At 39.6% G+C, this 12850-nt stretch overlaps 2 protein-coding genes across 25 annotated transcripts in view; one reads left to right on the plus strand and one right to left on the minus strand.

Moving 5' to 3' along the window:
* The window catches only part of SLMAP (sarcolemma associated protein), a 197298-nt gene that overhangs the window by 24789 nt on the left and 159659 nt on the right, over positions 1-12850 (minus strand). For all 24 annotated transcript variants that reach the window (XM_053600227.1, XM_053600229.1, XM_053600221.1 and 21 more), the window contains 2 exons: positions 7527-7607; positions 6891-6950 (listed from right to left, as the gene is read on the minus strand). In XM_053600227.1, coding sequence (XP_053456202.1) covers positions 6891-6950; positions 7527-7607 — 141 coding nt within the window. The remainder of the gene's footprint in view (positions 1-6890; positions 6951-7526; positions 7608-12850) is intronic.
* LOC128592314 (translation machinery-associated protein 7-like) lies at positions 5556-6647 on the plus strand. Its single transcript, XM_053600232.1, has one exon. The coding sequence runs from the start codon at positions 6175-6177 to the stop codon at positions 6352-6354; it is 180 nt and encodes a 59-aa protein (XP_053456207.1). The 5' UTR covers positions 5556-6174; the 3' UTR covers positions 6355-6647.

The following is a 12850-nucleotide window of genomic DNA, read 5'->3' on the forward strand; positions in this document are numbered from 1 at the left end:
TAGGCTAAAAGGTCTTCTGTAACCACTCTGTCATCACCATTTTCCCAAGATCACACATATAACAAATACACATTTGCTGAATTATTTAAATGATGTAACTTAAGTGGTTTTATTGAAATTAATTAACTCAAGCATCAAATATTCCCTCTACCTCCTTCCTCTCCAGTCACTTGCTCATTTTCCATTGTAACAAACCATTCTACTACTGAACATTGACTGAAATAAGCATATCAAATAAGCCATATTCTTCTAGTGCATTTTTTTTTAAGAGATGGGGCCATGTTCTGTTACCCAGGCTGGAATGCAGTCGCATGATCACAGCTCACTAAAACCTCAAATTCTTGGGCTCAAGCAATCCTCCCACCTCAGCCTCTTTTTTTTTTTTTGAGACTCTTCTCAAGCTGTCTCCCTGGGTAGAGTGCCCTCGCATCAACGCTCACAACAACCTCAAACTCCTGGGCTCAAGAGATTCTCTTGCTTCAGCCTCCCAAGTAGCTGGGACTACATGCACCGCCACAATGCCCAGCCATTTTTTTTGGTTGTAGCTGTCATTGATATTTGGCAGGCCCAGGCTGGATTCAAACCCGCCAGCTCTGGTGTATGTGGCTGGTGCCTTAGCCGCTTGAGCTACAGGCGCCAAGCCTCACCTCAGCCTCTTGACTAGATGGGACTAAAGGTACATACCACACCTGGGTAACTTCCTTTTCTTTTTTATAAAGACAGGGGTCTTGCTCTGTGGCCAAGGTCCAAACTCCTGGCCTCAAGCAATCCTTCCACTTCAGCTTCCCAAAGTGCTGGTATTACAGATGTGTGCCACTGAGCCCAGCTTGTACTCCATCTCTAAAGTCTATTAAAGCAGATAATTCTTTTTTTGTGTGTTTGTTTTGAGACATAGTCTCACTCTGTTGCTCTGGGTAGAGTGTTACAGCATCAAGAGTTCACAGCAGGGCGGCGCCTGTGGCTCAGTCGGTAAGGCGCTGGCCCCATATACCGAGGGTGGCGGGTTCAAACCCGGCCCCGGCCAAACTGCAACCAAAAAATAGCCAGGCGCTGTGGCGGGCACCTGTAGTCCCAGCTACTCAGGAGGCTGAGAAAAAAAGAATCGCTTAAGCCCAGGAGTTGGAGGTTGCTGTGAGCTGTGTGAGGCCACGGCACTCTACTGAGGGCCATAAAGTGAGACTCTGTCTCTACCAAAAAAAAAGAGTTCACAGCAACCTGAAACTCTTGGGCTCAAGCAATCCCTTTGCCTCAGCCTCCTGAGTAGTTTGGGACTACAGGCACCTGCCACTATGCCAGGCTAGTTTTTCTATTGTTAGTAGACACAGGGTCTTAGTCTTGCTTGGGCTGCTCTCAAACTCCTAAGCTCAGGCAATCCACCCTCCTTGGCCTCCCACAGTGCCAGGATTACAGACATGAGCCACCATGCCTGGCCTAAAGCAAATAATTCTTGCCTGCAGCAGAACACTTCCCTTGATCAGTGATGTTGTGAAACAAAACTAATATTTGCTCTTTTAAAATAAATAATAATGAAATGGGTATTATGTTAAGTAATTATGATACAAGAGACAAAATATAATGCAATAACGAGTTGCACCAACAAAGGGACCTACTAATTGCAAACTAGTTCTTGGCCCCACGTAATGAAAAAGATCAGTACTTCAATTAGAACAAATAAGATGTCAAGTATCATATAAGGTAAACATAAACATAAACTCTATACAGTGTTTGATCATAGAAGCAGAGATACTGACCAAAAACATTTACAAATTAAGTTTATTATGATAAACACAAACATGATAGTTTGATCATATTCAATCTAATTAGTATGTAAATCTTCCTAAAAAACCAAGTGCCATATTTTTTACCAAAGACTAATAAGCAGTTTTTTATGTGGTAAGGTTGATCAAGGGCTCATTTATTTCATATGGTTGTGTGGGAAAATGCATTATTAGTTTATCGTGGCTTAGCTGGGTCCATTCTTATGAAGCCTCACTTTTGTTCTAAAAAAGGAGTTCTATATCAATCTACTTTACAACCTGCGGAAAATTCTTGTGATGAGTTCTGTTAAAAAAGTGTTTAGATGAAGGTAAATGAAAACTTTACTGAGCGAAATCCATTTTATTTAGAAACACAAGTCAAACGGAAAGAAATGTTATTTAGGAGTGAAAAGGAGGAAAGATGAATAGAATCTGTTTTCCCCTTAATGTAAATGGTATTATCTTTAAAACTGCCATTGTATAGTCTAGGTCATGAAAGAGCTTTTCACACTATACATGAACCCACTAAAGTAATCAGCCCTTCCCACAGAATACCAACATGGTACCCTAAGTTAAATCTGGTGTCACCAAACATCTTCACAGAGTGAATGGAGATCCTTTGATCTAAACATGGTCAAGAAACAGTAAGCCACTTAGTAAAGGGCCAAATCAAAGCATTTTTCCCCAAGTTCCATTTTGCATGTACATGCTATTGAAGGCTGATCTAGCCAGGGCATGTCACTTCATTAACTGATAGACGTGATCTGGCTGAGACAGATGGCCTGATGGATGCATCCTCTTACCACTATCATCACTTTTCCTTTCCTTAGAAGGTCTGGTTGTTGCACGCTTGCTTGATGACAAGTTAGTTGTGCTCTCACTTATTACACAATCAATATATCTCTTTCCTTCATAAGACTGCAGCTTTCCTTTTTTCTTTTTTTTTTTTAGAGACAGAGTCTCACTTTATCACCCTTGGTAGAGTGCTGTGGCGTCACAGCTCACTGCAACCTCCAACTCCTGGGCTTAGGCAATTTTCTTGCCTGAGCCTCCCAAGTAGCTGGTACTACAAGCACCCACCACACGCCCGGCTATTTTTTGATGCAGTTTGGCTGGGGCTGGGTTTGAACCTGCCACCCTTGGTATATGGGGCTGGCGCCGTACCCACTAAGCCACAGGCGCTGCCCACAGCTTTCTTATATATCTTATCTTTGTACCTCCCAGGTCAACATATGTATCAGAAATAAATGAAAATTCTGTATTTCCAGTTCCTCGGGTGACCAGACAAAACTGAATGTCCTTATCTTTGAATGTGAAAGATAAGCATTTTTAATAATCATACTGGAATAATAATGGGCTCCAGGCAAACCAGAATCCATGGCCACCCTTCTATTTCAACATGTGTTAAACAAAAACCATTGCTATCCCTATCAGGACACTTTTTCCACATAAAGACTTCTGTTAATCATGTTTCCAGTCACTTAGGGTCAAATGATGGAGTTATATCTGACTTCCATTTCTCTCCCACATTTGGTTTCTCAGGCCTTTGGATTCTAGATGAGATTACAAGGAAGAGATGAAAGGCAAGAACAGGGCTCCAAACTGGATTTATTCTTCTAAATTTCCATAGCAATCACTCTACTTCAGACTCTCAATGGTTACCTAAGCCTCCCGACTACCTTACTTGCAACCTTTACCTATTCTAGTTCATCTAATAAAACTCCCCCAAATATAGATCCAATCATTGCTAGGCTCAAACGCCACTGAATTGTTGTAACAATCACTGCAACTTATAAAATGATTATGGTAACATAGAAAATAATTATGATTATAATAATACAACAACTCATATTATCTACTTTGTAATTTTTAATAATTCCTTTGCCTAAGAAGGTATCTTGCTCTATTCTTCTTGTAATCCTACCCGTTTAAAAATATTTACATACAAATACATGTATATATAAAATATATATTACATATGTAGAAAAATTCTAAAAGGACTAAAAGAAATGTTAATATATTACTTTTCCCTCCTAATTTACTTCTGAAGAAACTGGGACATTTGTACTACAGAATTTTCCCCATTCAGAACTTTGCTAGTTGTATATTCATATCATTTAGAATTATGTCTTTGGTTCTTTGTATGTCTTGTATGTCCTGCAAGTTGACCAAATTCAGGTTCAGTTTTTGGTCAGTGAATACCAGCATGGTATAACAAACTTATAGGGTCATCTCTAGTGATCCTTCTTCCATGAAGCTCAAAATACCTTTCTTCCTCATCTGTCCAAACAAAAAACCTGTAATTCTCCTTTTCTGATGGCTGATGGCAATAAGCACCAAGAATCGGCTTATTATTTATACCTTTCTGTTTGTAAGTGGGGGAGGGAGTTAGTGGGGGACTTTGAGGCATCAGGGAAATACTAAGTTTTAAAAATTTACAATACACTCTTATTATCAATTGGATTAGAAATTCCTCAAATCCCAAGAACAGTTTTATAAGACTTTGAAATCACTGGAGTCCCTGGCACAGATCCCTAAATAGAGCAAAAGTACATTAGATACTATTTGCACTGAATTCCATTTTTAAAAACTTTTTCCTAGGAGATGGTTTTAAGCATACAGAAATCTGTGATTAGATCTACTCTTTTAAAAGTGGCATAAATATTCTGAAATGATTAATATTTCAGAATATTTGATTAATAGGAAAAAGGTACTGTTATATTCCTCATTTTGTTTATACCTCATGATGAATGTTTAATATACTTTAGATTAGGGCGGCGCCTGTGGCTCAAGGAGTAGGGCGCCGGTCCCATATGCCAGAGGTGGCGGGTTCAAACCCAGCCCCGGCCAAAAACCAAAAAAAAAAAAATATATATATATATATACTTTACATTATTTTCCTAATCTTAGCTAACTAATGTGACAAGTAGTAGCACAAGACAGCAGACTGGCTGTTTTAAGAGAAAGAATAAAATTGGAAAATAATGGTTTAGGAAGTCAGGCCAAGAGTTTCAATGAGAAAAATAAAGAGGCTACTTAATAGTTGCTCCTTTTTACAGCTCTAAAGTTTAACACTATGGTCTAATAACTTACACTTTTCTTTTAAGATAGAATCTAGGTAATCTCCCTTGAGCCTCATCACTGTATACCTACACCAGCAGTAGGGTCATGTAGGGTATAACAAGGACTTCTTTACATAATCCTTAAGTTCAGGGTCTGAACTGGGAGATCCCTTAATTGTCTACCTGTAACAACAGGCACTTTTACAAGAAGAAACTTCTATAGGCTGCTACTGTTGCTCTGATCCCAGAGAGCTGCCTGGTGTTAGTATATCATTACCAAGACGTTTAACCCACTGGGCTGAAAGTATAGTATATGTCAACTTTTTTTGTGTACATTAAGGCAATATAAAAGAGATTAAATGCTGACAATCACAGATTAGAAATAAGCTACTGAAGGCACTTTATTTTAAAAACACTTTTATAGGCTTGGTGCCTGTAGATCAGCGGCTAGGGTGTCAGCCACATACACCAGAGCTGGTATGTTCGAACCCAGCCAGGGCCTGCCAAACAACAATGACAACTACAAAAAAAAAATAGCCAGGGGAGGCACCTGTGGCTCAGTGAGTAGGGCGCCAGCCCCATATACAGAGGGTGGCAGGTTCAAACCTGGCCCTGGCCAAACTGCAAGCAAAAAAAAAAAAAAAAAAAAAACATAGCCAGGCGTTGTGGTGGGTGCCTGTAGTCCCAGCTACTTGGGAGGCTGAGGAAAGAGAATCGCAATTGCTTAAGCCCAAAAGTTTGAGGTTGCTGTGCACTGTGATCCCACAGCACTCTACTGAGCGTGACAGTGAGATTCTGTCTCAAAACAACAACAATAACAAAAACACTTTGATGGAAGCTGATATATTTCTTGCCCACTCCATAAATGTCAAGAAATAAACGTACTTCCTATTTAGAGATGAGACAAATAGGATATCATTATATGTATCTTATCTTAGCCCCAGCTATAATTTCTTAGCCCCAAATTTCTAGAAGCATATCCTAAGAATTTGGGGATATTCAGTGGAGGATGAGGAAAACCAGAAAATGACATTTACAACTGTTACCATATGATAACAGAGCAAACAGACAATTTTTTCAATAAAGTTAAAATTTTTACCTTATTCTAATTATGTTAGACAAAAGGGTAAAAAAACCCACAGCTACATTTCACATTGTACTACTTACCACTTTGCCCTGCATAATCTTGATTGATCCAAATTATTCTATAATTTAAATATTTTTGTTTGAAGCAATGGGCACCAAGACCAATTACTATTTTAATCTCTTAACTAAACTAAAACTTAAAACTACACAGAATAGGGGCCGGGAGCTCGGTTTCCGGTGGCAGGGTCTCAAGAAGGGGCTGCAGCGCCATGTCAGGCCGCGAAGGTGGCAAGAAAAAGCCCCTCAAACAGCCTAAGAAGCAGGCCGAGGAGATGGATGAGGAAGATAAGGCGTTCAAACAGAAACAAAAAGAGGAGCAGAAGAAACTGGAGGAACTAAAAGCGAAGGCCGCGGGGAAGGGCCCCCTCGCCACAGGTGGGAAAAAATAAGCTGTTCCTTGTGCCTGAGATGATGGTGATTGATTCCTATTTAAACATCTATATTCCGGGCTATGCCTGTGGCTCAACAGAGTAGGACACTGGCCCCATATGCCAGAGGTGGTGGGTTCAAACCCAGCCCTGGCCAAAAACTGCAAAAAAAAAAAAAAAAAAAAAAATAATAATAATAAACAACTGTATTCCCTGTCATAACATCTTTTGCCACCTATAGGTAAAATGAAGTGTTGTCTTAGAGCCTGTTGTACATTTAAGAATAAACTTTGTTAAAAAAAAAAAAAAACAAAACTACACAGAATACATGAAACAGAAATTGTGGGAGAGAGTGATCTGATGCCCTCATTTTTTTTTTTTTTTTTTGTAGAGACAGAGTCTCACTTTATGGCCCTCGGTAGAGTGCTGTGGCCTCACACAGCTCACAGCAACCTCCAACTCCTGGGCCCAAGCGATTCTCTTGCCTCAGCCTCCCGAGTAGCTGGGACTACAGCTAATGCCCTCATTTAAAATGTCATAAAAACATGCTAAAGTACCTTTTAATAAAGACACTTTAGCAAGAGGTTCATTTAGGTCTTGGTCATCCATTTGGGCGTCTGCAGAGAGAGAGAAAAAAAGATAATTACAGTAGTGCGTTAGATCTACTAATAAGCTATCTTTATCAAAGTAAGTAACTGGAATTTATGCAGCTACATTATTTGAAGAACTAAAAATAGTTTTAACAAAATACCTAACATTTGAGGGAATGTGGCTCGGCGCCTATAGCTCAAGTGGCTAAGGCACCAGCCACATACACCAGAGTTGGTGGGTTCAAATCTGGCGTAGGCCCGCCAAACAACAATGACAACTATAACCAAAAAATAGCCAGGGGTTGTGGCGGATGCCTATAGTCCCAGCTACTTGGGGACGCTGAGGCAATAGGATCGCCTAAGCCCAAGAGTTTGAGGTGGCTGCGAGCGGTGATGCCACCGTACTCTACCCAGGGCAACAGCCTGAGACTATGTCTCAAAACAAACAAACAAACAAAAAAAACAAAATTCAAGGAAGTGACTTTATAAAATGGAAGCACTGCTTTTCTCCAAGAACAAATTTTGAAATCTCCACCCTATTAACCTGTCTACCTAAACTGCCAATAACATCTGCAGATTTGCAAATATTAGGTTAAAACTCACCTGTAGTGTCGTCACTGCTTTTTTCCTTGCTTGGACTCAGAGTATCTGATAAATCAGAATCCTTTGCTCTTGCCTGGTTTTCTACCAAAAGAAAAAAACAAAAGTAAAATCTCATTACAATTAAATATCATATTAATAAAACTATTTCAGGTTACGAATGCTTAAAATCTACTGATATGCAAAGTAATTTCAAAACTGAGATCACTGAATCTCTTACATCTTCACTACCTTTTTCCAAAATGAATGCTGGTAATTACATGTAGCTAATATTAAATTATAATGTGGGTTGTGTCTGCTCCGCCTAGGGCTGGGGCTTTTGTTCAAGGCTGTTTACTAGCCAATTTGAAACAAAAATAAAGCAAGCTTTGCTAAAGTATTCAGAAAACTGCAACAAATACAGTAAAATCTAAGGACAATGTGAACACTGTGTGAAGATGAAAAGAAAAGGCTCTATTATATAAAAACACTAACTTAAAAGCTGATTTAGTAATATTTATACTTATATAATACAATTATTTAAAAAAAATTACAGGCTCGGCACCTGTGGCTCAAGCGGCTAGGGCTCCAGCCATTATACACCTGAGCTGGCAGGTTCAAATCCAGCCTGGGCCCGCCAAACAACAATGATGGCTGCAACCAAAAAATAGCTGGGTGTTGTGGCAGGCGCCTGTAATCCCAGCTACTTGGGAGGCAGAGGCAGTAGACTCGCTTGAGCCCAGAAGTTGGGAGGTTGCTGTGAGCTGTGATGCCACGGTACTCTACCCAGGGGGATAGCTTGAGGCCCTGTCTCAAAAAAAAAAAAAAAAACCAAAAAAGACACAAGTGTTGGCTTGGCACCTGTAGCTAGGGCTCCAGCCACATTCACCAGAGCTGGCAGGTTCAAATCCAGCCCTGGCCTGCCAAACAACAATGACAACTACAACCAAAAATACCCAGTTTTTGTGGCTGGTGCTGTGAGGTTGCTGTGAGCTGTGACTTCACAGCACTCTACTCAGGATGACATAGTGAGACTCTGTCTCCAAAAAACAAAAAAATCACAAGTGCCATTTAAAATAAGAAAATTAATAGCCATTGTTGTTGTTGTTAGACAGCGTCATCCCTGGTGGGTGCCATGATGTCACAGCTCACAGCAACTTCAAACTCTTGGGCTTAAGCGATTCTCTTGCCTCAGCCTCCCATGTAGCTGGGACTACAGGTGCCCACCACAACGCCCTGTTATTTTTTGTTGCAGTTGTTATTGTTGTTTAGCTAGTCCAGGCCGGGTTCAAACCTGCCACCCTCAGTGTATGTGGCTGGCTCCATAACCACTGTGCTACTGGCGCCTAGTCAACAACCTTTATTTCTAAAAATAATAATACCATACCCAAATAACACTGAGAACAAAACTTTTTTTTTTTTTTTTTCAGTTTTTGGCTGGGGCTGGATTTGAACCCACCACCTCTGGTAGAATACCATTTACAGAGAAGGTCATTTCTCTGAACCACAATCCTATAGCATTTCTCCATTCTCCATAAGGCCTCAGCCAAGTTTTAAATGGCAGAATTTAGCCATAATGTAGTTCCTGCATTAATTCCCACAGGAGCTCTGATTCAGTCATACCAGATTCTTTTTTTTTTTTTCTTTTTTCTTTTAGAGATAGAGTCTCACTTTGTTGCCCTCAGTAGAATGCTGTGGCGTCACAGGTCACAGCAACCTCCAGCTCTCGGGCTTAGGCAATTCTCTTGCCTCAGCCTCCTGAGTAGCTGGGACTACAGGTACCCGCCACAACGCCCACCTATTTTTTTGTTGCAGTTTGGCCTGGGCCGAGTTTGAACCTGCCACCCTTGGTATATGGGGCCAGCACCCTACTCACTAAGCCATAGGCGCCACCCCATATCAGATTCTTTATAGGGCAGGGGCATGCCAACTCCTGATGGCTGTAATTCTTTGAGTTGATATTTCATTAAGTCAACAGCTATTCTCTCTACGTGGTCTATTCACTCTGTAAGATATAGCTTAAGCCTCTTCACATCTAAGGAAGTCATTTCTCCAGCATGCTGCTCCTTTTTATTGCATCTTCTTTTTCTCTTTAAATTAAACATGCTCTAATCTATATCATTCTGTGTATGTACATATATTTTACTTCCTTGTGAGATTATAAATTCATTAGGCATACAATTATCCTTCATAATATCATGCATTTAACTTTTCCATTTGTGGTTATATATATATAAATTTTAAATGTGGTGCTACTTTCAGCAGCACATATACTAAAAAATTTTTAAATGGGCATATTCACTTCTGGTGCTTTTCCTAAGGAAATAATAGACTAAATACAGCATGTATAAAGATGCACACTGCAGTACTGTTCATTCTGCGTATATTAAAGGAGGGAAAATATTCATGATATACTTACTACTAAGTAAAAACTTATTATGTCTGTTAAACAGCAGCATGTATATAATATGACCCCATGCAGATTAAAAACAGTATACATTTAGCTATGAATTTTTAATTGCATTATTTATTCAAGGTCTGGAAGAATCTACAACAGTAATATCAATAGTTATTTTTGGAGGTGGGAACATAGTAGACATTTACTTGTAAATTTAACATAGTCATACATTGTTTGAAAAACGGGTAGTGAATATATAGTTTTATAAGCAACTAAACTAAAAGATATTTTCCACTTTGAAAGAAATTAGAAATATTTTAAACATCAAAATATTTAATACAATATTAAAATATAACCTGTTAAACTATTCCATATAAGAACATCCTAGAATTTGTGGCTTAACTTGTAAAATGAGTGATGAATTACAAGAAGTCTTTTGCTTCTTTGCTGCTGTATGCAGTCAAAGGTCAAATGTGAAGCTTAGATTAGAAACGAAGTCACTAATCATGGAGGCTCAAGAGAATCTCACCTGTGACGTCTGCTGCATTCATAATGTGCTATCATCAGACATTTCTGGATGTTATAGTTTTGATCACAAAGTTACAATCACAAACAAAAAAGGCTAACACAACCAATCTCTATATACATTTCTCTAGAAATGAAACCACTCTAGAAGAACAAAACAGAAAACAAAACAGCTCTATACTGATTTTAAAATTTTTGGCAATTTTATGATCAAGGTATTGAAGTAAAGCAAAAGTGCAATTTCTTTTCCTTTCTTTTTTTTTGAGACAGAGTCTTGTTATGTTGTCCTCAGTAGAGTATTGTGGTGTCAGAGCTCACAGCAACCTTAAACTCTTGGGCTTAAGCAATCCTCTTGCCTCAGCCTCCCAAGTAGCTGGGACTATAGCTGCCTGCCACAACACCTGGCTATTTGTTTGGTTGTAGTTGTCATTGTTGTTTAGCAGGCCTGGGCTAGATTCAAACCTGCCAGTTCTGGTGTATGTGGCTGGCGCCCTAGTCGCTGAGCCACCGGCGCCCAGCCAAGAGTGCATTTTCAAAAGTATTCTTCTGGGCGGCGCCTGTAGCTCAGTCGGTAGGGCGCCGGCCCCATATACCGAGGGTGGCAGGTTCAAACCCGGCCCCGGCCAAACTGCAACCAAAAAAATAGCCGGGTGTTGTGGCGGGCCCCTGTAGTCCCAGCTACTTGGGAGGCTGAGGCAAGAGAATCACTTAAGCCCAGGAGTTGGAGGTTGCTGTGAGCTGTCTGATGCCACGGCACTCTACCGAGGGCCATAAAGTGAGACTCTGTCTCTACAAAAAAAAAAAAAAGTATTCTTCTGGCTAAGAAGAAACTTTTATTCTATATTTAGAATATTATCCAAGAAAGCAAATTTGCTACATAAAGCCAAATCTTCCATCATGAACTCACTAGAATGTAAGCTTCATGAGAGCAGCAGGGATTTTGCATGTTTCATTAACTGCTATATTCTCTGTGCACAGGACAGTGACTAGTGCACTATAGCAAGTCATAATCCATCATTGCTGTATCCTGATGCTACTATCATTATATTGAGATAAGAATGACACAGGACGCAACAAATAAATGGTAGAGTATTTACTTCTTTCCAAAGAAGATATTCTTTAGTTATACACCAGATCCTAACTTTCCAGTATTAGAAAGCCATTACTGGGCGGCGCCTGTGGCTCAGTCAGTAAGGCGCTGGCCCCATATACCGAGGGTGATGGGTTCAAACCCGGCCCCGGCCAAACTGCAACCAAAAATAGCCGGGCATTTTGGCGGGCGCCTGTAGTCCCAGCTATTCGGGAGGCTGAGGCAAGAGAATCGCTTAAGCCCAGGAGTTGGAGGTTGCTGTGAGCTGTGTGAGGGCACTCTACCGAGGGCCATAAAGTGAGACCCTGTCTCTACAAAAAAAAAAAAAAAAGAAAGCCATTACTGATTTTCTCTACAGTACCTCATCAATAAAATAGATATTAACAGTATTTAGAAGGAAATGAAGAATACCAACATCAATACTCAAACTGTTCCCAAATTGGGAAGTCTAATAACAAGGTGACTATTTGACCATATATTTGAGTGTACATAACTATGGATGGGCAAAACAAATATACCATAGACCATTTCCTGTACCATTGGAACCATTACTTAGAAAGAAAGCAAGATTAGGCTCAGGAAGGGGAAAGACAAACGTTTCTTGGACACAAGAACAGTCCTTCCTGTTTTATAAGCAGTACTTCACTAAATTCCCACAACTCCTCTACAAGACAGATCTTGGCAATCCCATTTTACAAATAAGGAAACTGAGGTTTAAACAACTAAAGGAAACTGCCTCATGGCACATGACTAGTTAGAGGTAGAATTATCTACTCATATTCTTTCTATTTCTATCCCCAAAGCTGATGTAGACATATAATCAACTCCACATTGAGTTAGGGCTTGAAGGATATACAACTTATGATTATATTCTGCATTAGGTAAACCAAGGTAATATTAAGACTGCTAACAGCTGTAACTGTTCTAACAACTGATATTTTCAATTCAAGAAGGAAAATTCCACCAAAAACATTATCAGTAAAAGTATTTTTTAAAAAAGACAACTTAGGGTGGTGCCTGTGGCTCAGGGAGTAGGGCACCAGTCCCATATACCAAGGGTGGCAGGTTCGAACCCGACCCTGGCCAAAACTGCAACAAAAAAAAATTAATTAATTAAAAAAAAGGCAACTTAGACAAATACAAAAGAAAAAACTTTATCGCCAGATTTAAAACATAAAAATGTAACTTATTTCAAAATGCATTAAGTAGAAGCACTAAGGTAGCAAGACACTTTTCTTTAAAGAACCACTGATTTTTTTTCCCTCTAAAGCTCTACTTCTACTTCAAAGCATTAGCTATTCAAGCAACTAATCTGATAGGTATTTAGGTGATGAA

This window comes from Nycticebus coucang, chromosome 8, assembly GCF_027406575.1.
Source record: "Nycticebus coucang isolate mNycCou1 chromosome 8, mNycCou1.pri, whole genome shotgun sequence".
Taxonomy (NCBI): domain Eukaryota; kingdom Metazoa; phylum Chordata; class Mammalia; order Primates; family Lorisidae; genus Nycticebus; species Nycticebus coucang.